The following is a 26,549-nucleotide window of genomic DNA, read 5'->3' on the forward strand; positions in this document are numbered from 1 at the left end:
TATATATCAGAAAAGTAGTACAATAATTTAAAAAAAGATATAAATTAGGATGGACCTACAGAATAAAGATAATGTATCATTTTTACCATGTAAAACGCACTGGGTAAAAACTTATAAATTTGAGCTCACAAATAATAATTTTTTGGTTTTGCGGTACATTTTATGGCAAAATTAAAGATCATATTACAAAGTACAATTGGTTGTGTAAAAAACAACATATAAGTCTGTAGGTGGGAAAATAAAAGAACTATTGATTTTAACACTTTAAGCACCAATACAAGTAAACCCTGAAAGACCAGGCCTGTTTTTTCAAATCGTCTGTCTTTATTAGAGAATAACTCTAGTAACGTTTTGCCAATCACGATAATTCTGACTTAGTTTTTTTTTGTCACAAGTTGTCCTTCATGTACATAGTAAAAGTAAGCCAATATCATTTGTATTTTTTTTTTCAATGGAAAAAATCATGAAATAAAAAAAAAATCAGATTTTTGCTATTTTAACACTAATAGGTTGTATATTTATACTTTCTGACCAAATAGTTTATGAAACGTATACTTTCAGATGTCTACTTCATTTTGAAAGCATTTCTTTTGTTTTTAATTAACATTTTAAATGAATTAGAAGCCTAACAATTTAACTTGAAATTTTGAGAATGTAGAAAATTTTAAAAGTTCATCTTTTTTTTATGCGCTATGCAAGGTTTGCCGAAATTTGAAGGTAGTAGAACATAGAAACCCCCCCCCCCCCTCCCAAATTACCACATTTTAAAAATTAGACCCCTCAAGATATTCGCTTGGGGGTACAGTGAGTATTTTAACACCATAGTTTTTTGGCAGGAATTATTACAAAGTCAGTGTTAAAAATTGGAAATATGCTTTTTTTCACAAATCATTTGTGGGACATATTTTTTGTACATCGCTTCTGATATTGAAAGAAATTGAGCTGCTTGGCCCGTGTTTGGAAATACCTCCGCTTAGACCATATTTGGTTCCTTGGCTGCGTGGTAGGTCCCAGAAGAGAGGAGCACCATTTGGCTTTCAGGGCATCATTTTAGGCCAAATGGATTATAGGCCGCACTACATGTCTTCAAAGGGTTTTAGCTGCCAGAACCATACAGAACCCCCACAAGTGACCCAAGTTGTCATGTAAAAAAGGGATACCAATGTATACTGTAGCAATCTCATTCAGAAATTTTTGACATGATGCTGACGGATACCTCTAACATACTGCTAAAATGCAGTATGATCGGGATGCAGTGTAGGGTCACATAGAGCACATGCGGATGCCGCCGGCAGTGACAAGGGCGAGATCACTGTTGCGGCTGGGTAGCTCAGTGTGTCCGCTCATGACTGCCAGCGAGAAATCCTCCGCTATGAGTGGACATACAAAGCTACCCAGCAGGGAGCTCATTATTGTGACTGCTAGCGGGCATCCACAGCATGTAATATGCTGCAAATGTGCACCGTGTGATCCTAAACATTATGCATTTTTATTTTTCATTATATTTATTTAATAATTTTTATTTTTTATAAAAAAAATTTACACTTTGTTACATTTTTTAACAGTCTTTTACACTTTTATTTATTTAATATTTTTTTTACACTTTTTTTTTATGCTTTAGAATACTTAGTATTTCAAAGCATTGCAGTTATATGCTGCCTGCTAGTTTTACATTGGCAGGCCGCATGTCAGTACGTGCATCTGGCATGTCCTGACAGGCAATAACCGGGGCAGACCTGGGGGTCCTTGTAAAGACCCCCGGCTACGCAGGTAACATGCAGCACCCCGCGATCGTTGCAGAGTGCTACAGGAGAGAGTCGAAACTCCTTACAGCTCGCGGTCGCTTCCGACCACGGCTGTAAGGGTTAAACTGCCGGAACCGAAGTTAACGTCGGTCCTGGCAGTGCGGCAGGGTCCCGGCTGTGCGTTACAGCCGAGTCACTGCCGTGATCTCATGGGTGCACTGGGGAGCACCCGCGAGAACAATGGATGTGTATACTTGTCCTAGTGCAGGAACGTGCATCCTGCCTGGACGTGTAAAAGGGGAGGAGGAAAAAGCTACAATGCAAAAATGAAAATGGGCTATTTCCTTAAAGGGGTTCTCCAGGGATAGAAATCAGAGCTAATTTCTTTTTTTTTTAAAAACACTCCCTGTCTGTCTCCTCCAGGTTCGGTGTGTCGTGTTACCCTCTCAGGCCCTTCGTCCATCTGTGAGCTTCACATTCATACAAAGAACAACACACAGCTAATTCTACCATGGTGGCAGGTTAGCCCAGCACACAGTACTGTACCAGCCAGCCCTTTTTTTATATTCACAATAGACTGTCAATCAATGGGATGATGTGTTTCTAATTACATCACAGCTGAGTAGGCAGTTTAAACAAAACCATCTAAGAACAGACAATATATGGGTAATGTCTCCAACAGCTATGCAATGGACAAATCTGAAACTCAATGTGGACAAGACTATTTTTTGAGACATAATGTATCAGACCTTTATCTCTCTCTCTCTCTCTCTCTCTCTCTCTCTCTCTCTCTCTCTCTCTCTCTCTCTCTCTGGGGGTAGGTGGTAATACACAGAGACCATTGTGTATTTATATAGTGAAATGTGTTTAACTCTGTGTATACAAAATTACCATGTCAGGTGTGGTTCTGCCGCTCAGTTCAATTGAAGTGAAAAATAATAAGTAATAGCACACACAACCTGGGGACAGACATGGAGCTGTTTTTGAAATTAGCTGTTTTTCTATTTCTGGATAACCCCTTTAGGGATAAAATGGGCTATGTCCTTAACAGCTTAAGGACACATGACGTACTGGAACGGCATGTGTCCGCTCCCGATCTATAACGCGGGGCCACGGCCTCATACCGCCCCATACGCGCAAAAATAAAAAAGTTATAGGGGTCAGAAGATGACAATTTTAAACGTATTAATTTTCCTGCATGTAGTTATGATTTTTTCCAGACGTACGACAAAATCAAACCTATATAAGTAGGGTATCATTTTAATCGTATGGACATACAGAAAAAAGATAAGGTGTCATTTTTACCGAAAAATGTACTACGTAGAAGGAAGCCCCCAAAAGTTACAAAACAGCGTTTTTGGGCAAAATGACTGATGTCATTACAAAGTAGAATTGTAAAATAAGTAGAATAAGCAATCATAAGGATTTTTAGGTGCAAAATTGAAAAAGTTATGATTTTTTAAAGGCAAGGAGCAAAAATGCAAAAACGGAAAAAACCCCGGTCCTTAAGAGGTTAAGGGGTTAAAGGGAAACTATCATCAATTTCACCCACACTAACCTATTGGTACAGGTGTGTAGTGCGTGCAGGGGCGGACTTACCAGCCGGTTTGACCGGACGTTGTCCGAGGGCCCGGCCGGGTTGAGGGCCTGCAGCTGCTACTGGGGATCCAGGACTCTTGTCCCGGATCCCCAGGCAGGCAATTTCCCAGGGCCCCCATCCACAGTGGGCCCCCCTGGGGATCCGAGGCACAAGAGTTTAGACCTGATGCCCCCGTGGCTGCAGAACATCTCTCAGCTGTATGCTTGGCTTTCTGCACATACAGATGAAATTTATGACAGCCATACCTATATGCTCCGGTCTAGAGAAAGCTGAGACCCCGCGCAGGACATCAGGGTCACAGCGTCGGCGCGTGCGATGACGCCACTCATCAGCGCGCTTCCTTCACTAGGATTCAGCAGGCAGAAGACCCTGCTGAGATGCAGAAGCTATAAGTGAGTTTTTTAATGAAACGGCACAGAGGGGAGGGAGCGGTTAATGAATTGGCACATGGGGGTGGGGAGGGAGGGGAGACTAATGAATTGGCACATGGGGGAGGGGAGGGGGTGGAGATTAATGAATTGGCACATGGGGAGGGGGCGGTTAATGAATTGGCACATGGGGAGGGGGTTAATGAATTGGCACATGGGGGACAATTAATGAAATGGCACGGGGGGAGGGGAGGGGGGTTTAATGAAATGGCACAGGGGGGGTAATGAAATAGCACAGGGGAATGGGGGGGTAATTAAAATGGCACAGCACATGGGGATCAGGGGGGCCACCTCAATTCCCAATCCCCCTGCTGATTCCCCTGTGCCATTTCAATTCCCAATCCCCCCCGCCTTCTGATCCCCTGTGATATTTCATCCCTTCCCCCTATGAGAAGGGGGGGGGATTGAAATGGCACAGAGGGGATCAGAGGGAGGAATTGAAATGTTATAGAAGGGGGGGGGGATTGGAAATTGAAATGGCAAAGGGTGGATCGGCAATGTAGGGCACTGGAAAAATGCAGAGTCTAACATGTTTGTCCCGCAGATGCTGAAGAAATGAAGTTATGGCAGAAAGAAGACATCATGGCGGTCTGAGCCAGATGGAGAAGAAATTGAAAGAGGACGCCTCTGATCAGAAAATATATAATTGTCCCTAAATGTAATTGTAATCACTTATATGGTATACAGATCTTTATACAGCTGGTATATACCTCTATATAGTCCTGTATATAATCACTTATATGGTACACAGGATCTGTGTACAGCTGGAATATACCTCTATATGGTCCTGTATATAATCACTTATATGATATACAGGATCTGTGTACAGCTGGTATATACTTCCATATAGTGCTGTATATAATCACTTATATGGTATACAGGATCTGTATACAGCTGGTATGTACCTTTAAATGGTCCTGTATATAATCACTTATATGGTATAAAGATCTGTATACAGCTGGTATATACCTCTATACGGTCCTCAATATAATCACTTACATGGTATATAGATCCTTTGTACAGCTGGTATATACCAATATATGGTCCTGGGGGGTGGGGGTGAGGTAGTTGGGGAATCCTGGTTGGAATATAGTGGATTTTATTTAATAACAGTATAGTAAAATTATCCAGTCACCATACACTTTGAGATATAATGGTCTTTGTGTGGCGGTATTATGTGTTCCTTATATAGGTGTATTATTGGTAATATTTATCTTGGTATACCGGTATTATTGGTATTGTTGGTCGCAGTATGCCCGATCTGGTCAGGTTACAATAATGTAAGGTAATATTTGCTCCTTGTTTAGTGGTATCAAATGGTAACTGCATGAGTAGTATATTTAGGTATTTAGGTATTATCATGTGTAAAAAACTGTCATACATGTTAACTATATATACATATATAGATACATGTAAACGTGCATGTGTGTTTGTGCTTTTTTTGGGGTGGGGGCAGCATTTCATTCTTGGACCCGGGCAGCACAATGCTATGTACCTACTGGGTAGCCCTACCTGACAGGGGAACATGTCTATCAGGGTCCCTTTCAACCTACTGGGGATCCCTATCTGCCTACCTGATAGGGGGGGTGTTAATAAAAGCCATACTCTTCAATACCTCACAGCTGTGGCACTGACGCTGTTGATCCCCACTCATCTCCACTACTGATGTATACTCCCAACAGGAACTGCCTGCTCAGCCAATCACTGGCCACACCGGTGTCCTGCCTGAGGTAGTGATTAGTTGAACAGGCACTGGTGCGGTTTCCACAATATCACTGTTTGGAGCACAAAAGGGGGTACTTTTATACTGTGTGGGACGTCACAAAGGACATTATTACAAGTTGGGGCTTTATGTATAGGAAATTTGTATAGGTCTTGAAATGGATGGGAAGGTAAGGAAAAATGCAGAGTTTAAATGTTTGGTAGATTCTGCAAAGACAACTGGTGGCTGAAAGAAATCAGCATGATGGTCTGGGCCGATTGGAAAAGAAAAGGGAAAGTTAACAAATATAGGTATGTATCTCTATATGAGCCTGTATAAAATATCAGATCAAATGTATTTAATATATGGTAAACAGATCCTGTGTACAGCTGGTTTCTACCGCTATATGGCCACTGTATAGAGGAATACTGGACTGTATATAGTGGTTTTATTTGGTACAGTATGGTGGAATTATCCAGGGTTCAGACCTTTCTTAATGACAGAGGAGGTTAAAGGAAGTACTAATCAGGATTACATAATTTTTTTTTTATTGAGGATAACATAATCTTTTTGTTATATCTTTGATATGTGCATTTGCTATGAATAAAAAACAGATGGATGAACATCCTCTTAGTGCACTTACTATGTAATGTTTGCATTGTCTATGAGTAGAGATGAGCGAAATTTAGAAAAATTTGATTTGGGCGATTCACCGAATTTTTCAAATAAATTCGATTCGATATGAATAAATTTGTGGCAAATTTTTATTAGTAATGTATTTTAACCCATTAAGGACCCTTGACATACGAGTACGTCATGACACCCTGGTACTTAAGGACCCATGACGTATGCGTACGTCATGGAGAATTCCGGCCCCTGTACTTTTGGAACAGCTGGAGGCACACTGGTTGGAAAACCTTCAGTTAGGTTCTGTTACCTAACTCAGTATTTTCAAACCAGTGTGCCCACAGCTGTTGTAAAACTACAACTCCCAGCATATACTGATCACCTGGGAGTCTCACAGCTGTCTCGGCATGCTGGGAGTTGTAGTTGCGTACCTCCAGCTGCTGCATAAATACATCTCCCAGCATGCCCTTCGGTGATCAGTACATGCTGGGAGTTGTAGTTTTACAACAGCTGGAGGAGCACTGGTTGGAAAATACTGAGTCAGGTAACAAAACCTAACTGAAGGTTTTCCAACCAGTGTGCCTCCAGCTGTTGCAAAAGTACAACTCCCAGCATGCACAGTCTATCAGTACATGCTGGGAGTTGTAGTTTTGAAACAGCTGGAGGTTTGCCCCCCCCCCCCCCCCCCCATGTGAACGTACAGGGTACATTCACACAGGCAGGTTTACAGTAAGTATCCTGCTTCAAGTTTGGGATGCAGCAAATTTTTCAGGGACCAGTTCAGGTTTGATGTGGATTTGAAGGGTCTTAATATTAGAAATACCCCATAAATGACCCCATTATAAAAACTGCACCCCTCAAAGTATTCAAAATGACATTCAGTAAATGTGTTAACCCTTTAGGTGTTTCACAGGAATAGCAGCAAAGTGGAGGAGAAAATTCAAAATCTTAATTTTTTACACTCGCATGTTCTTGTAGACCCAGCTTTTGAATTTTTACAAGGGGTAAAAGGAGAAAAATCCTCTCAAAATTTGTAACCCAATTTCACTCGAGTAAGGTAATACCTCACATGTGTATGTTAAGTGTTCGGTGGGCTCAGAAGGGAAGGAGCCACATGAGTGAGTTTTTCTGAAATGGTTTTTGGGGGGCATATCACATTTAGGAAGCCCCTATGGTGCCAGGACAGCAAAAGAAAACCCCACATGGCACACTATTATGGAAACTAGACCCCTCAAGGAACGTAACAAGGGGTATGGTGAGCCTTAAAACCCCACAAGTGTTTGACAACTTTTTGTTAAAGTTGGATGTGTAAATGAAAAAACATTTTTTTTTCACAAAAATGCTGGTTTTCCCCCAAATTTTACATTTTTACAAGGGGTAATAGGAGAAAATGACCCAAAAAATTTGTAACCCCATTTCTTCTGAGTATGAAAATACCCCATGTGTGGATGTCAAGTGCACTGCGAGCGCACTACAATGCTCAGAAGAGAAGGAGCGCCATTGAGCTTTTAGAGAGAGAATTTGTTTGGAATGGAAGTTGGGGGCCATGTCCATTTACAAAGCCCCCCCGTGGTGCCAGAACAGTGGACCCCCCACATATGACCCCATTTTGGAAACTACACACCTCACGGAATGTAATAAGGGGTACAGTGAGCATTTACACCCTACTGGCGTTTGACAGATCTTTGGAACAGTGGGCTGTGCAAATGAAAAATTACATTTTTCATTTTCAAGGACCACTGGTCCAAAAATCTGTCAGACATCTGTGGGGCGTAAATGCTCACTGTACCCCTTATGACATTCCGTCAGGGGTGTAGTTTCTAAAATGGGGTAACATGTGGGGGAGGTTCCTTGTTCTGGCACTATGGGGACTTTGTAAACACACGTGGCCTTCAATTTCGGACAAATTTTCTCTCCAAAAGCCCAATGGTGCTCCTTCTCTTCTGAGCATTGTAGTTCGCCCGTAGAGCACTTTACATCCACATATGGGGTAATTATATACTCAGAAGAAATGGGGTTACAAATTTTCCTATTTTTCAATTTTCCTATTCCTATTTCCTATTTTCCCTAGTGAAAATGAAAAATTTAGGGTAACCAGCATTTTAGTGACATATTTTTTTCCCATTCAACTTTAATAAAAATATGTCAAACACCTGTGGGGTGTTAAAGTTCACTATACCCTTGTTACATTCCATGAGGGGTGCAGTTTCCAAAATGGGGTCACTTGTGGGTATTTTTTTTTTGCGTTTATGTCAGAACCACTGTAAAATCAGCCACCCCTGTGCAAATCACCAATTTAAGCCTCAAATGTACATAGTGCGCTCTCACTCCTGAGCCTTGTTATGCGCCCGCAAAGCATTTTACGCCCACATATGGGGTATTTCTGTACTCAGAAGAAATTGCGTTACAAATTTTGGGGGTCTTTTCTTCCTTTTACCTCTTGTGAAAATAAAAAGTAAAGGGCAACACCAGCATGTTAGTGTAAAACATTTTTTTTTACACTAACAGGCTGGAGTAGACCCCAACTTTTCCTTTTCATAAGGGGTAAAAGGAGAAAAAGCCCCCCAAAATTTGTAGTGCAATTTCTCCCGAGTACGGAAATACTCCATATGTGGCACTAAACTGTTTCCTTGAAATACGACAGGGCTCCGAAGTGAGAGAGCGCCATGCGCATTTGAGGACTAAATTAGGGATTGCATAGGGGTGGACATAGGGGTATTCTACGCCAGTGATTTCCAAATAGGGTGTCTCCAGCTGTTGCTAAACTCCCAACATGACTGGACAGTCAGTGGCTGTCCGGAAATGCTGGGAGTTGTATTGCTGTACAATACGTTTTTCATTTTTATTTGGGGGACAGTGTAAGGGGTGTATATGTAGTGTTTTACCCTTTTTTATGTGTTAGTGTAGTATAGTGTAGTGTTTTTAGGGTACATTCACACTGGCGGAGGTTTACTGTGAGCTTACCGCTACAAGTTTGCGCTGCAGCTCACTGCACAGTGATATCCAAACTGTAGCCATCCAGCTGTTGCAAAACTACAAATCCCAGCATGAAAGCTTGTCTGGGCATGCTGGGAGTTGTAGTCTTGCAACATCTGGAGGGCAGCAGTGTAAAGACCACTGTATAGTGGTCTCAAACTATAGCCCTCTAGATGTTGCTAGGCAACTTACCAGCTTTCATCAGATCCAGGGAGCCAGACGCCCAATAGCAGGGTTAGGAGGGGTGGCACCCCTGCCACCTCACTCCTATCCCTTCAGAAAGATCGTTGGTGTCTTGGACAACCGCGATCCCCCCTATTTTCCGAGTCACCATAGACCCACATGACCCGGAATAGCCGCAAGTCGCAAGTGTGAATTCACTTGCGATTTGCGCCGATCGCCGACATGGGGGGGGGGGGGGAATTTGCGCGGGTTGCCTGTTGATCAATATCAGCAGTCATCCTGGTCCGTGTCGGGGACCGAAATTCTCACGTGCGTATGCATAAGCACTTTGTCCTTAAGTACCAGGACGCAAGGGCGTATGCATACCCCCTTCGTCCCCAACAGGTTAACTAATTAGCAGCTGATAAATTGCAGCTGTTTTCAGCCTGCTAGCCCTTGCATTCACTTCCAGGCTTTGAAGAGAAAGGTCCTGTTTGGTAACTATAAAACCAAGTATATCTAGCGATTAAGGACTTTAAATTCGGGGAGTTTAATTGAAATATTAGATTTTTTCTTTCTCTTCTACAGTTAACCCCTTAACGACGAAGGACGTATATGTACCCGTGGCATATCGGGTCAGTCCCGGCGACTATCAACGGCCGGGACCCGCGGCTAATACAGGACATCACCGATTGCGGTGATGCCCTGTATTTACCCTTCAGACGTGGCGATCAAAGCTCAGCCTCCGCGTCTGAAGTGAAAGCGAAAGTGACCCGGCTGCTCAGTCGCACTGTTCGGGACCGCCGCGGTGAAATCGTGGTGTCCCGAACAGCTTACAGGACACCGGGAGGGCCCTTACCTGCCTCCTCGGTGTCCGATCGACGAATGACTGCTCCGTGCCTGAGATCCAGGCAGGAGCAGTCAAGCGCCGATAACACTGATCACAGGCGTGTTAATACACGCCAGTGATCAGCATGAGAGATCAGTGTGTGCAATGTTATAGGTCCCTATGGGACCTATAACACTGCAAAAAAAAAAGTTAAAAAAAAAAGTGTTAATAAAGGTCATTTAACCCCTTCCCTAATAAAAGTTTGAATCGCCCCCCTTTTCCCATAAAAAAATAAAACTGTGTAAATAAAAATAAACATATGTGGTATTGCCGCGTGCGTAAATGTCCAAACTATAAAAATATATTGTTAATTAAACCGCACGGTCAATGGCGTACACGTAAAAAAATTCCAAAGTCCAAAAAAGCGTATTTTTGGTCACTTTTTATACCATTAAAAAATGAATAAAAAGTGATCAAAAAGTCCGATCAAAACAAAAATGGTACCGATAAATACCGCCCTGTACATGGAAAAATAAAAAAGTTATAGGGGTCAGAAGAGGACATTTTTAAACGTATAAATTTTCCTGCATGTAGTTATGATTTTTTCCAGAAGTACGACAAAATGAAACTTAGTAGGGTATCATTTTAACCGTATGGACCTACACAATAATGATAAGGTGTCATTTTTACCAAAATATGCACTGCATAGAAACGGAAGCCCCCAAAAGTTACAAAATGGCGTTTTTTCTTCGATTTTGTCGCACAATGATTTTTTTTCCGTTTCGCCGTGACTTTTTGGGTAAAATGACTAATGTCCCTGCAAAGTAGAATTGGTGACGCAAAAAATAAGCCATAATATGGATTTTTAGGTGGAAAATTGAAAGGGTTATGATTTTTAAAAGGTATGGAGGAAAAAACGAAAGTGCAAAAACTGAAAAACCCTACGTCCTTAAATACTTGCAATCCCCAAATCTAGTATGGCCTCCATGTTGGAAAATGCAGTACAGTGCACATCTTGCACAATGTATGCAATCCTTAAAGGGGTACTACGCCCCTAGACATCTTATCCCCTATCCAATGGATAGGGGATAAGATGCCAGATCGCCACGGTCCCGCTGCTGGGGAGCCCCGGGATCCCCGCTGCGGCACTGCGCTATCATTACAGCACAGAGCGAGTTCGCTCTGCACGTAATGACGGGCAATACAGGGGCCGGAGCATTGTTACGTCATGGCTCCGCCCCTCGTGACATCACGGCCCGCCCCTTTCAATACAAGTCTATGGGAGGGGGCGTGGGGGTCGTCACGCCCCCTGCCATAGACTTGCATTAAGGGGACAGGCCGTGATGTCACGATGCCATGACGTCACGCTGCTTCGTCCCCTGTATCGCCCGTCATTACGCACAGAGCGAACTCGCTCTGTGCTGTAATGATAGCGGGGTGCCGCAGCGGGGATCCCGGGGATCCCCAGCAGCGGGACCGCGGCGATCTAACATCTTATCCCCTATCCTTTGGATAGGGGATTAGATGTCTAGGGGCGGAGTACCCCTTTAAAAAGCAGTTTGAGGGTGCATATTGTTGAGAGAGATGTGTGCGAGTTGCTCATTTGGAAGCCCAGATCCTGGATCTAGAGGAGCAACTAGCAACACTGAGATGCATTGACAACTTGGAGAGGAGTCTCCTGCTCACTGAGCAAGTACTCTCTGGGGTAGAGGTGGGGGAGGATAGTGAGACGGAGGTGCAGGACAGTCAGGCAGCTTGCTGGGTTACAGTTAGAAAATGGGGTAGAGGGAAAAGTGTCAGGGAGGCTAGTCCTGAACTGGCACACCCCCAACAAGTTTGCCTGGTTGGCAGATGTGGGGGATGCCATTTCAGAGCTAGCAGAACTGCAGCAAGATACTGCCTCTGACCGCCAGGGGGGTGTCTGCTCCAGGAGGGAGGGAGGAGTGCAGGGCAGGCCAGACAGGTACTAGTAGTGGGGGACTCAATTATTAGGGGGACAGACAGGGCGATCTGTCACAAAGACCGGGATCGCCAAACAGTGTGTTGTCTTCCTGGCGCTCGAGTTCGGCACATCGCGGATCGGGTTGACAGGTTGCTGGGTGGGGCTGGAGAAGACCCAGCAGTCATGGTACATATTGGCACCAATGACAAAGTAAGAGGTAGGTGGAGTGTCCTTAAAAATGATATCAGGGACTTAGGCTGCAAGCTTAAGGCAAGGACCTCCAAGGTAATATTTTCTGAAATACACACCAGAGAGGCAGCGGGAGATTAGGGAGGTAAACAAGTGGCTCAGAAGCTGGTGTAGCAAGGAGGGGTTTGGGTTCATGGAGAACTGGACTGACTTCGCTGTCGATTACAGGCTCTACAGTAGGGACGGGCTGCACCTCATTGGGGAGGGTGCAGCAGTGCTTGGGGAGAAGATGGCTAGAAGGGTGGAGGAGTGTTTAAACTAGGGACTGGGGGGGAGGGAACCTATAACGTAGAGGGGGAATATAGTGTAGATAGAGAGGGGGACTTAGTAATATACCTGGAGGTGGAGCGGAGGGAGGGGTTAGAATAGTTAATAGAGATAGGCATCATAGGAAGAAAAATGATTCACCATTGTATTGCATGATGACTAATTCCAGAAGTCTGTGTAATAAAACAGAGGAACTGGAGTGGTTGGAAGAGGCAGAAGATCAACTACTGAAGCAAATAAACAAGACTTTAAAGGGGTATTCCAGGAAAAAACTTTTTTTATATATGAACTGGTTCCAGAAAGTTAAACAGATTTGTAAATTACTTCTATTAAAAAATCTTAATCCTTTCAGTACTTATGAGCTTCTGAAGTTAAGGTTGTTCTTTTCTGTCTAAGTAATCTCTGATTACACGTGTCTCGGGAAACACCCAGTTTAGAAGCAAATTCCCATAGCAAACCTCTTCTAAACTGGGCGGTTCCCGAGACACGTGTCATCAGAGATTACTTAGACAGAAAAGAACAACCTAAACTTCAGAAGCTCATAAGTACTGAAAGGATTAAGATTTTTTTAATAGAAGTAATTTACAAATCTGTTTAACTTTCTGGAGCCAGTTGATATATAAAAACATTTTTTTTCCTGGATAACCCCTTTAACTATCCTGATATAAATTGGGAGACTGAGACCTGTGAATCAGGTTTCTGACTATAGCTAAAGACAATTATCTGTCCCAAATGGTACAGAACCTGACCAGAGGGGGCGCCCTACTAGACTTAAAGGGGTACTCCGGTGAAAAACTTTTTTTTTTAAATCAACTGGTGCCAGAAAGTTAAACAGATTTGTAAATTACGAAGAAAGCAGGTAGATGCCAGCGATTATGAAACTTCACCTTTATTAGAACCACATAAAATCATCGACATGGAGAGACTTCAGTAAGACAGACATTTAAAATTCCAGGAATCAGCGCCATCTACCTGCTTTCTTCGTACCCTTGGAGGATTATATTGCCGTGCGGTGGCCGGGTGAACTGACTACTCTTCCATTTTGCTAGATTTGTAAATTACTTCTATTAAAAATCTTAATCCTTCCTGTACTTATTAGCTGCTGAATACTACAGCGGAAATTATTTTCTTTTTGTAACACAGAGCTGTCTGCTGACATCATGAGCACAGTGCTCTCTGCTGACATCTCTGTCCATTTTAGGAACTGACCAGAACAGCATATGTTCGGTATGGGGGGTTTCCTTTTACTCTGGACAGTTCGTAAAATGGACAGAGATGTCAGCAGAGAGCACTGTGCTCATAATGTCAGCAGACAGCTCTGTGTTTCAAACGGAAAAGAATTTTCACTGTAGTAATCAGCAGCTAATAAGTACAGGAAGGATTAAGATATTTTAATAGAAGTAATTTACAAATCTGTTTAACTTTCTGGCACCAGTTGATTTAAAAAAAAGTTTTTCCCCGGAGTACCCCTTTAACCCCTTAAGGACGCAGACCATTTGGGCCTTAGGGATACAGACAATTTAATTTTTACATTTTCGTTTTTTCCTCCTCGCCTTCAAAAAATCATAACTCTTTTATATTTTCACCAGAGTGGAGACTATTCTAATGTATCCAGGATGTGCTTTATAACTTAAAGGGTGGCTCCCACCATCACTTTTTTTTTTTGTCCCTGCCTATTACCCATCTATCCCTAACCCCCTCCCTGCCTTAAATTTTTTTTTTTTTTACATATTAAAAATGCTTTCTTGTCTGCCTGGCAGTGTGCTCACTACCAGGCAGACTTCCCCAGCAGGCACCACGTCACTGATGCCTGCTGGGGCCGAAACTTCCGCCCGTAGTTCACCTATACAGGGTGCCTCCAGCTGTTTCCCCACTGCAACTCCCAGCTTGCCCTGACATCTATTGGCTGTCAGGGCATGCTGGGAGTTGTAGTGGGGAAACAACTGGAGGCATTCTGTATAGGTGAACACCGGAGCACATACCGCTCCCCGCCGCGCAGCCCGCAACTCTCCCCCCCCCCTGGCCCCGTCGTGCCGCTCAACTCCCTCCCCCTCCCCCTTAGTTCACCCAGAGTACCCCCTCCCCACCGCATAGCCCGCAACCCCCCCCCAGGCCCCGCCGCTCCGCTCAACCCACTCCCCCTCAGTTCACCTATTCAGTGTACCTCCAGGCTTCCCCACTACAACTCCCAGGCCATGCTGGGAGTTGTAGTGGGGAAACTGGAGGCATACTGTATAGGTGAACAGTATACATAATACTTGAACATATACATAATACAGTGAACATAATACTTTACCTTTTCCCTGAGCCTGCGCGCGTCCTCTTCCTTCAATGCGCTCGCTCCTGCCTGTCTGATTGACAGACGGGAGCGAGCACAGCAGTGATTGAATTTCGACTCGTTGCCAGGCTTCAACGAGTCGGAATTCATTAGTGACGTCACTGCTGAATGCATTCGGCCACTAGGAGGGCTACCCCTTGTGGCCAAATTTAAAAGTGATATATTAGAGATATGTTGTAGTACTTAAGTACTACAACATACCAATTTTTTGTTTTCATGACAGTGCCCATTTAACTTTTAATAATTCGCTTAAAAGATTGATAAATGATGTCCAAGTGATGCAATATCAGTTTATAGTTACTCGGTCAATGTATATCAGATGTAGATACTCAGTTCAATTGGGACTCTGCAGAGCCCTGTCAGTCCCAAATGACCATTCACCCAGAATATCGTGATTGATATACCGAATGGGTGAACTAATATATATAACCGCCGATGCGTTTCTACTGACTGATTTTTAGCCAGTGTCCTCAGGGGGTACAAAACAGAACAGCTAAGACCGAGAAAGGCACTGGTTAAAGTCATCCATCAGTCACCTTAAATATCTGCTAAAACAATAGCTAGTAGTTTATGCCATCATATATTCAAAATCACATAGCAATAACACTATATCAATGGTAATGCTTGGCGTAGTAGTTGTGTGACCAAAGTACCTAGAGAAAAGATTCTCTCCCTATACAACCTGCAATAGAAAGCAAATAATGCCAATACAGTACGCCATCACTCTCTGCACGAGGGGAGTGCGGCCGGACAACTCTGGCTCCCGGTTATCTGCGGGACTGCGTCTGCATGAACCAGCAGACCAGCGAATCGTGGATTAAAGATTCCTGGCTGCATACTTCCTTGCTGGCATTAGTGACCAATAGGGATAGTTTCTCTCTCCCACAGCCAACATGTACTGTATTTGCATTATTTGCTTTCTAGAAATGCGGCGGCGGTTATATATATATTAGTTCCCCCATTCGGTATATCAATCACGATTTTCTGGGTGAACGGTCATTTGGGACTGGCAGGGCCCTGCAGAGTCCCAATTGAACTGAGTACCTACATCTAATATACATTGACCGAGTAACTATAAACTGATATTGCATCACTTGGACATAATTTATCAATCTTTTAAGCGAATTATTAAAAGTTAAGTTATAGCACATCCTGGACACATTAGAATAGTCCCCATTCTGATTATACTTAATGCTGGATTAAATAGAGTCTATTTTTGGGTTTACGTGGTCCCCTAATTTATTTTCCACATCTCTTTGTTTATATTTTCATCCACAGACTAGTATGAGGGCTTGTTTTTTGCGTGACCAGTTGTCCGTTGTAATGCCTTACTCACTTTACCATAAAATGTATGGCGCCCCAAAAAAATACTATTTGTGTGGTGAAATGAAAAAGAAAACCGCAATTTTGCAAATTTTTTAAGGTTTTCATTTCACGACGTACAATTTACGGTAAAAATTACATGTGTTCTTTATTCTTTGGGTCAATACGATTAAAATGATACCCATGATAAGATACATGTTGCACCAAATTAGTACCTTTAAAATCCCCCTATTTTGAAGACCTATAACTTTTTCATTTTTCCGTATAAGCGGCGGTATGAGGGCTCATTTTTTGTGCCATGATTTGTACCTTTTATTGATACCATATTTGCTCATATAGAACTTTGAATCCATTTTTTTGAAATTTTTTGGGGAAGAAAATGTTATAAAAAAGCATCTACTTTTTTTTTATTTTTACGCTCACGCCGTTCACCATATGGTATCATTAATATTTTATCTTAATAGTTCAGATATTTACGCACGCGGCGGTACCAAATATGTATATAAATATATATTAACACTTTTTGGGGGTGAAATAGGGAAAATGGGACAATTGAAGTTTTTATTGGGGGAGGGGTTTTTTCAAAATTTTGTTACTTTATTTTTAAATTTTTTTACTTTAATTTTTACACTTTAATAGTCCCCATAGGGGACTATTTATAGCAATCACTCGATTGCTAATACTGTTCAGGACACAGCACTGATCAGCATTATCGGTCATCTTCTGCTCTGGTCTGCGGGAAGGCAGATCAGAGCAGGAGATGCTGGGAAGGCAGTGGAGCAAGGGGAGAGGACCTCCGTCTGCCATGCTGGATGATCGGATCACCGCGGCAGTGCTGCGGGTGATCCGATCATCCATTTTAGTGACCGCGATGCTGCAGATGCCGTGATCTGTATTGATCATGGCATCTGAGGGGTTAATGGCAGACATCCTGGGGATCGCGGATGTCCGCCATTACGGGCAGGTCCCTGGCTGCGATTAGCAGCCGGGACCTGCCGCGCATGATCGGGCATCGCTCCGATGCTCGCGGTTATGCTTAGGACGTAAATGTACGTCCTGGTGCGTTAAGTACCACCTCACCAGGACGTACATTTACGTCCTCCGTCGTTAAGGGGTTAATGCAGAAACTATAGCTTCCAGCATGGAGCAGAGTGTGCACCATGTTGGGAGCAGTAGTACCTGCAGTTAAGGATAGATCACAGCGGGTTTCACTCCTGACATCCGCTGCGAACGTCCTATCTATTGCAGAGATGCAAGCGCAGGAGAAAGCTGCTCGCATCTATACATTATACAGGACGATCGCAACGGGTGTCGCTAATGAAAAGATTCATTATTTTCATTATTTAGAATTGAGTGGATGTTCGGATTCGGTCCAAATCTAATTTTTCATGAAATTCGGAACGAATTAGACTTGGTCCGATTCGATTAGCTCATCTCTATCTATAAACAAATTCCAAACCCCTACAAACATGCATACTTCTTTAAAAAGCTTGGGAACTGTACCACCTTGTGGTTGTAACTGCTGCTTTAACAAGATCAACAGCAAGAGGGAAAAAAATGTTTTATGTATTATTGTAACTTAAAATAATATAAAAGTGGAGCTCAAATATTACTGGACAAACTAATAAATTTATTAAAATACATAAACCCCAGTCAGCATATCATTGTGGGCTGACACCCATCGGGCCCTAGTAGATGCAGCTTACAGTAAGGCAAAACAGAATTCTATGTATAGGTATATACACACTAAAAACATTGCCCTTCAAGAATATTTAGCTTGCTGCCTTAGTGTAAACACTCGTCAATCCACATAGTCTGGGAAAGGTTGGTAGAGTTATACCACTAATATTGCACAGCGATTTCACATGCCCATCAGGAGATAAGCATCGGGATAATCGTGTATATGCTGTTATGATGTAGAAACACGAGTCTTATTGCACTTGAATAAAACACAGCTTGGTACCAGGTACCTCTCACCCTCCAAACCGCAGTTAACAGAGTGAGTGCGGGAAGTGCTCCTCTGTGAAATCCAGCCGCTGCCAATTGAAGCCGCAGACAGGCTGTGCGAGTGATCCTTCTAGGTAGAGTATAGATTTACCGATTCTCCCGTTCACATACACTGTGCATCTCTCTCAATGGGTAGCGAGATGGCAGAGAATCGCCATAGGTTTCTTCCTAGGAGGAACCGTCATGAGGAAGGAACCTATAGCAGTTCTGAAACGTGTTTGACGTTGGATAATATCATTTTTAAACTTTATACAGTAATACTATTTTACACCAGTCAGGGACATTACTACTTTCTAAGACCTCCTCGTGCTAACTGCTCCGAGGACGCCACCGGGAAGAGCGCTGACTACGAGACGATTCTCTGTTATCACGCCACCAATTGAGAGAGAGAAGCACAGTGTATGTGAATGGGAGCATTGGTGAATCTATACTCTACCTAGAGGCATCGCTCACACAGCCGATCTGCGGCTTCAATTGGCAATAAGACTCGTGTTTATACATCATAACAGCCTATACACGTTTATCCCAATGCTGATCTCCTTATGGACATGTGAAATTGCTGTGCAATATTGGTTTTATAACTCTACCAACATTTCCCAGACTATATGGATTGACGAGTTTACACTAAGGCAGCAAGCTATATATTCTTGAAGGGCAGTGTTTTTATAGTGTTGTCAGTATTTTAGATTGATTTTACCATTGAGTTTCTAGACATAAGTGAATATACGTATTAGAATTCTGTTTTGCCTTACTCTAAGCTGCACCTACTAGGGCCCAGTGGGTGTCAGCCCAGTATGATATGCTGACTGGTGTTTATGCATTTTAATAAATGTATTAGTTTGTCCATTAATCTTTGAGCTCCTCTTTTATATTATTTTCAGTATTATCATTAGTATTTCCTGGGGTAGGGAGTTTTTGTGGTACGCTCGGATCGGTTGTGATTTATAGCAGTGAGCCTGTTATAATACATTTTTATTTATTTTTTTGCTATCTTTGTAATTTATTTACTACTGAGAAGTTCAGAACATAATAAACTGCCATGTAAAATATAAAATGTTATAATTAATAACAACAAACATTTAATAACTGTTATAGTAAACATTTCCTAGGTGGTATGGTAAATAGATTTGCCAAATCCATATGCTTCAGGTAAAAAATATTTTGAAAAGCTGTATGGGCTGAATCAATCAGAATATAATCTAGAATACTTGGAAACTAAATATATATTTTTTACATAATTTCTTTAACTTTAAAAAAAGGAAAAATCTGCACTTTACCTGTTCGGTTTCCATTTAAAGGGCATTCACTCCATGGCAAAGGTTCTTGGAAGGAGTTGAAAAAGTACCACATGACCCATGCAATAATAGTGTTATAATACAGGCCAACAAAGAAAGATACCAACATTGATGCCACACCTAAAAAATAAAATGTGTATTACATCTTTTATAACAAAATAAATATTCATGAATCATGATTTATAATAGTCATAATAATAATACCAATACCTACTTTACAAAGCTTATTGCTAAGATTAGGGTGCACACAAGAGGAATTTCTCCTGCAACAAATCCATGTCAAATCCGAAGCAAAATTTTGTTGCAGATGTGTAGCAGCTTTTAATTCGGATTTTACCCCTCTACACTAAAAGTTGTAAAATCTGAAAATGTGCAATAGAAATATACATGCAGAGGAATTAAAAGTCTGCACTTCTAACATAAACAGTGAGCTGCCCAAGATGCTTATGAAGCCCTGAAGTTCCTTAGGGATTGACACAAAGATCTATTTAATGCAGGGGGCAGAAAGATACTTCGAGATAAGATGATGACGGTGCTGCTAAAAAGACAGAGAGAGAGTCCTTTATCCACATCATTAAAGCTCCTGATGGCACCTCCTACTCTTCTACCAAAGACATCATCAAAACCTTTACAGATTATTACTCCTACAACCTGCAGTCGACGTCCACCTCCCCACAAGATAGTTCCCTTCTAACTTCCACTTTTCTAGACAGGCTCTGACTCCCATCCCTCACCCCAGATGACGTGAAAAGTTTGATAAGGCACATTACACAACAAGAAGTAAGAAATACTGGCCCAGATTTATCAAACAGTGTGAGAGAAAAGCCCTGGTCCCAACAGGTTTACCATCTTGTATTATAGAAGGTTCATTGACGTTCTAGTCCCACACCTGACTGATACCTGCAATGCGCTCCTAAAGGGCGATTATTTTCCAAATCAATTCTTGGAGGCGTATGTTTCCGTAATACCCAAAGAAGGTAAAGTCTCAACCTTGTGTGCTAGCTATAGACCCATATCCCTCCTTAACCTTGATGTGAACCTCTGGGCAAAACTTAAAGCAACCAGACTTAGCAAAGACCTACCGAAATTAATACACCTAGATCATACAGGTTGTGTGAAAGGATGGGAAGGGAGACCTAATGTAATTAGGGTTAGACAGTATATGCTATCCAACACGCTCAAAACTCTAATACCTGATGCTTATCCTCGGCACTGAAGCCAAAAAGGCCTTCAATAAGATGGCATGGGACTTCATGGAACATACACTTAAAGGGGTATTCCGGGCAAAAACATCTCATCCCCTATCCAAGGTCAAGCTCTCCTCACATCCTAGAATATCTCACTGCCTACTTGAGATGCTGTTTCTTCTAGATCTTCACCATCACATTTGCGGAAAGAGTGGGCTGTGGCCCGGACTGCCGGTGTTAGGCTGGGTCCACACTACGTTTTGTCCCATACGGGAGCGCATACGGCAGGAGGGATCTAAAACCTCGCGCTCCCGTATGTGACCGTATGCGCTCCCGTATGTCATTCACTTCAATGAGCCGACCGGAGTGAAACGTTCGGTCCGGTCGGCTCATTTTTGCGCCGTATGCGCTTTTACAACCGGACCTAAAACCGTGGTCAACCACGGTTTTAGGTCCGGTTGTAAAAGCGCATACGGCGCAAAAATGAGCCGACCGGACCGAATGTTTCACTCCGGTCGGCTCATTGAAGTGAATGGCATACGGGAGCGCATACGGTCACATACGGGAGCGCGAGGTTTTAGCTCCCTCCTGCCGTATGCGCTCCCGTATGGGACAAAACGTAGTGTGGACCCAGCCTTACTTTTGTCTTCACCTTTTTTTCAGGACTATCGGTGTTACTTTTATCTTCAGCTTTTTTTCAGGTTTTTTTCATCCCCCTTGGCTACAGGATGGACTTTGCCCCACTCCGATGTGTTGGCTCCATGTTGGTGAACCGTCTAGGTTTTGCATTTAGATATTATATTGATATATGCTCCCATGCTCTTTATGGTCGCCCGGTCTAACCATGTAGGAGGCGTGTGTGATGGCTGGGAGGCACACGCTTCCACACTTATTTGATATACCTGCTTTTAATATTACCTACCTTGCTGCATAACCATGGTTATAACAATAGCTAGCATTAACACTAATGGTCTCAATGCCCACTACAAACGGTCTCATCTCTGGAGAGAGGCTTCATCTTTAAAAGCTGATGTTTTGTGTGCACAAGAAACCCATCTTCTCTCCAGAGATAGTTTCAAATTGAAGCACCCTCAGTTTCCGCAAATTTTTCAAGTGCATTATGGTACAAAGACTAGAGGAGTACTGATTGCGATCAAAAATTCTGTTTCCTTTTCTCTGAATGAGGTGCTCACTGATGACAAAGGCAGATATATTATCTTGTGTTGCACGAGAAATGCTATTCCTCTCACTTTAGTATCACTATATGCACCTAACTCTGGTCAATTGAGTTTTTTAAAGAAAGTACTTAAAATAGCTAGCAATAGTTATGGGGCTCTCTTATACTATGTGGGGACTTCAATCTAGTGATGGACCCTGTACTGGATTCCACCTCCTCCTCCCGGTTTGCTTCTATTTCTTTGGCCCCCTGGGCCTGGGAGGCAGACATTTATATGATGTTTGGAGACTACAGCACACCCCAGAGAGGGATTATACCTTCCATTTGAGTGCACGCAATTCATATTCCAGGCTAGAAATGCTGCTAGTGGGTAGTTCCCTCCTCCCCACAGTCATAGAATCCAAAATATCGGCTATTAAATGGTTGGACCATGCTGCAGTCATGATCTCCCTATCAGATGAAGTTTCTTCTTGCCCTGCCCACACATGGCATATTAGCCCTTTTCTTCTGTCTCACCCGACATACTCCAAGAGTCTACGTCTGATCTTGTTGAATACTTCCAACTTAATTTCCAGTCCATGGATAGCCACATTTCTATTTGGAACTGCCATAAAGCAGTTATTCGCGGCCTGTGTATTAAGCATGGCTCTATTCTTAAGAAACAACATGAGCAACTAATTACTTCCCTTCTGACCCAGCTTAAAGATGTTGAATCTGCTAATAAACGCTTGTCCTCAGCCACGCTGGCTTCCCAAGTAGTAGCTTTGCGGTGCGACCTTCGCTGCGCCTTGTTAGCCTCCTATGAAAAATTGCATAGGAAGATGCAAGCTGTGTACTATTCCCAGGAAATTAAATCTAGCAGGTTGTTAGCTAGACGATTGCGCTCCAGACAAATAAAATCTTGCATTCCTTGCCTTGTCCACCCCACTTCTAATGCCAAATTTCTTACCCCCTTAGACATAGCCAATGGCTTCCAAACGTTTTATGCCCACCTTTTTAATCTAAAAGACTCTATTCTGTCCTTCCCTAACTTGGACCATGTGGTCACACAATATTTAGATAGTCTGGTTCTGCCCAAGCCCACAGACCCCCAGCTTCAAATATTAAATAGGGACATCTCCGATTACAAAATTTCTAAAATTATACGCACTCTCCCTTAAGGAAAGGCCCCCGGATCTGATGGTTTCGCTAACATTTATTAAAAAAAAGTTCACTGATATCTAGTCCTCCCCTCTTAAAGATATCTGCCAGAAGGCCATATCCTCTGGTTCTTTACCTGCAGAGAACTTACAGGCCCTTATCATGACTCTACCAAAAGCTGGTAAGTCCACAGTTTGCCGCAGAATTCCCGCCCGATCTCCCTCCTGAACCAGGATATTAAGATCTTTGCCAAGCTGACTGCCACCCATTTAGCTCCTATTCTCCCATCCCTCATCTCTCCAGATCAAGCGGGTTTTGTCGCGGTACTTCAGACCTCTGACAATACCCGCCACTTACTCAGTGTTCTTCATAGCCTGGAACAGTCCTCTACCCCAGCTGTGCGACTGTCCTTGGATGCCAAGAAGGCGCTTGATTGCCTTCGGTGGTTCTTATGCCTTCTCGGTTCTTTGCTTCATTGACTTCTCTGGAAATATCATGTCAGCCATCTCCTCCCTATATTCCTCCCCTACTGCCAAAGTCTCAACTAATGGTGTCCTTTCGGGGGAGTTTGCCATAACCAATGGCTCCTGCCAAGGCTGTCCCCACTGATCTATATACTCTCTATGGCACCCTCTCTTATTATAAACTTAACAGTACAAAAACGCATACCCTCCCAATAAATATTCCTCCACTTACTGACTACCTCCTTTGTTCCACCTACAATTTTGACTGGCGCTCCGGTAATATTAAATATCTTGGAGTCCAACTCTCTTACCCACATTCCACCATCTATGCTTCTAACTATACTCCCCTCCTGACTTCAATTGTGTCTGAAGCAAACACTCTCTCTAATGCTATGCTCTCCTGGATGGGTAAAGTGGCGACATTCAAAATGTTCCTCCTTCCCAAGTTCCTTTACCTTTTTGGCATCCTTCCCATTGTCCTTCCCAAATCTTTCTTTGTAGCCGCTCACAGGATTCTTACCAATTTTGTATGGGCAGAAGGGAAACCCAGGTTATCCCCATCTATCTTATCTAAGTTTAAATTGGCGGGAGGCCTTGGATCTCGAGATTTACATGGCTTTTATATTTCCATGTTAGTGGCTGCTCTAAAACACTGGTTTAGAGGCGATCTCTCCTGCGTCCAAATTGAAAACCTATCGGTAGCTCCATATTCCCTTTGTGATCTGTTGTATGTTCCACTTGGGCAGCATAAACCCTCTTCCTTTACTAACCCAGTAGTAAAAGCATAATTTCAAGCCAGGAAACACTACATTACACACTCTAGCACCCTAGTGGCGGCTATTCAAGCGGATATACCAATATCCATACTGCGAGCTTCTATCCCAAACTTGAATATCCAAGACTGGACTGCGGCTGGCTTACTTACCGTTGGTCAGCTCTTTGATAATGATCATCTTCTTATGTTTGAAGCTTTACGCTTTCGATATCTTATGCTCATAGCGATTTCTTTAAATATTTACAAATCAGACATTTTATGCAGTCACTACCATCGTCCCCCCACTCCCATAGACTCTAATATTAATATTTTTGTGCCTCTTATATGAAGGGTCTGAAGCTTATATATTCCTCCTTACTGGGGTCTGACCCATGTAGTAGAAGCTATCCGCTTCGTCTATTGAAGCGTGAACTAGGCATTACGGTACTTTGTCACCTGAACAATGGAGTCTAGCATTTACCTGTTGGGGACGAAGGGCTTATGCATACGCCCTTGCGTCCTGGTACTTAAGGACGAAGGGATCAGCAGGCACCCCGTGCAAATGCCCCCCATGTCGGCGATCGGTGCAAATCGCAAGTGAATTCAAACTTGCGATATGCGCCGATTCCGGGTCATACGGGTGTATGGTGACCCGGAATATAAGGGGGATCGCGGTTGTCTAAGACACCACGATCCCCCTAAAGGCAGTGGCGTTGTGACCGGGGTGTGGGGGGTGCGGACCGCACCGGGTGACACCAGGCTGATGGGGTGACACCACTCTGCCAGCACCCCCAACCCCCCCCCCCGGTCATCAGTTACCGCTGACAGCACCCCCCAACCCTCCCCCCCGGTCCTCAGTTGGCGCTGACAGCTAGCACCCACCCCCTCACCCGGTCCGCAGCGCTGACAGCACCCCAAACTACCCCCCCGGTCCTCAGCGCTGACAGCACCAACCGCCACCCCCCCCCCCCTTAGCGCTGCACCAAACTGCCCCCCCCCCCCCCGTAGCTCCGGCACACGTCCCGGCTTGTGACGGGACGTCGGCGGGCGGAGCTAGATGGACGGCGCTAACATGACGTGCCGTCCGCACTGATCAGGACCACACTAGTGAGCCCGGGGACAGTTGGAGCAGCCGAGCCAGCCAGGTACAGAGAAAAAGGGGTGCAGTGGGAGTTCTGGGGAGGGGGGGTTGTTGCTAGTGGATTATGAGTCTGCACCCCATCATCCAGCTGGGTGGGGGTGCTGGTGGATGATGGGGGTGCTATTTCTGGGGGGGGGGTGTTGCTGGTGGATGAGGATGCTGCACCCCATCATCCACCAGCACCCCCCAGCAGTAGCACCACCATCATCCAGCAGGGGGGGGGGGGTGCTGGTGGATGATGGGGGTGCTACTGCTGGGGGGTGATGGTGGATGATGGGGGTGCTATTTCTGGGGGGAGGTGTTGCTGGTGGATGAGGAGGCTGCACCCCATCATCCACCAGCACCCCCCAGCAGTAGCAGTAGCACCACCATCATCCAGCAGGGGGGGGGTGCTGGTGGATGATGGGGGTGCTATTTCTGGGGGGGGAGGTGTTGCTGGTGGATGATGAGGCTGCACCCCATCATACACCAGCACCCCCCCCCCCAGCAGTAGCACCACCATCATCCAGAAGGGGGGGGGGTGCTGGTGGATGATGGGGGTGCTATTGCCTGGTGGATAATGAGGCTGCACCCCATCATCCACCAGGACCCCCCAGCAGTAGCATCACCATCATCCAGCTGGGTGGGGGTGCTGATTTATGATGGGGGTGCTATTTCTGGGGGGGGAGGTGTTGCTGGTGGATGATGAGGCTGCACCCCATCATACACCAGCACCCCCCACCCAGCACTAGCACCACCATCATCCAGAAGGGGGGGGTGCTGGTGGATGAACGGGGTGCTATTGCTGGTGGATGATGAGGCTGCACCCCATCATACACCAGCACCCCGCCCCAGCAGTAGCACCACCATCATCCAGAAGGGGGGGGGTGCTGGTGGATGATGGGGGTGCTATTGCTGGTGGATGATGGGGGTGCTATTTCTGGGGGGGGGGGAGGTGTTGCTGGTGGATGAGGAGGCTGCACCCCATCATCCACCAGCACCCCCCAGCAGTAGCATCACCATCATCCAGCTGGGTGGGGGGGTGCTGGTTTATGATGGGGGTGCTATTTCTGGGGGGGGAGGTGTTGCTGGTGGATGATGAGGCTGCACCCCATCATACACAGCACCCCCCACCCAGCACTAGCACCACCATCTCCAGAAGGGGGGGGTGCTGGTGGATGATGGGGTGCTATTGCTGGTGGATGATGAAGCTGCAC

At 44.2% G+C, this 26,549-nt stretch overlaps 1 protein-coding gene across 8 annotated transcripts in view; it reads right to left on the minus strand.

Annotated features, from left to right (window-relative positions):
- The window catches only part of SLC6A19 (solute carrier family 6 member 19), a 283,454-nt gene that overhangs the window by 53,410 nt on the left and 203,495 nt on the right, over positions 1–26,549 (minus strand). For all 8 annotated transcript variants that reach the window (XM_056520183.1, XM_056520177.1, XM_056520176.1 and 5 more), the window contains one exon: positions 19,473–19,610. In XM_056520183.1, coding sequence (XP_056376158.1) covers positions 19,473–19,610 — 138 coding nt within the window. The remainder of the gene's footprint in view (positions 1–19,472; positions 19,611–26,549) is intronic.

Source organism: Hyla sarda, chromosome 5 (assembly GCF_029499605.1).
Source record: "Hyla sarda isolate aHylSar1 chromosome 5, aHylSar1.hap1, whole genome shotgun sequence".
NCBI lineage: Eukaryota > Metazoa > Chordata > Amphibia > Anura > Hylidae > Hyla > Hyla sarda.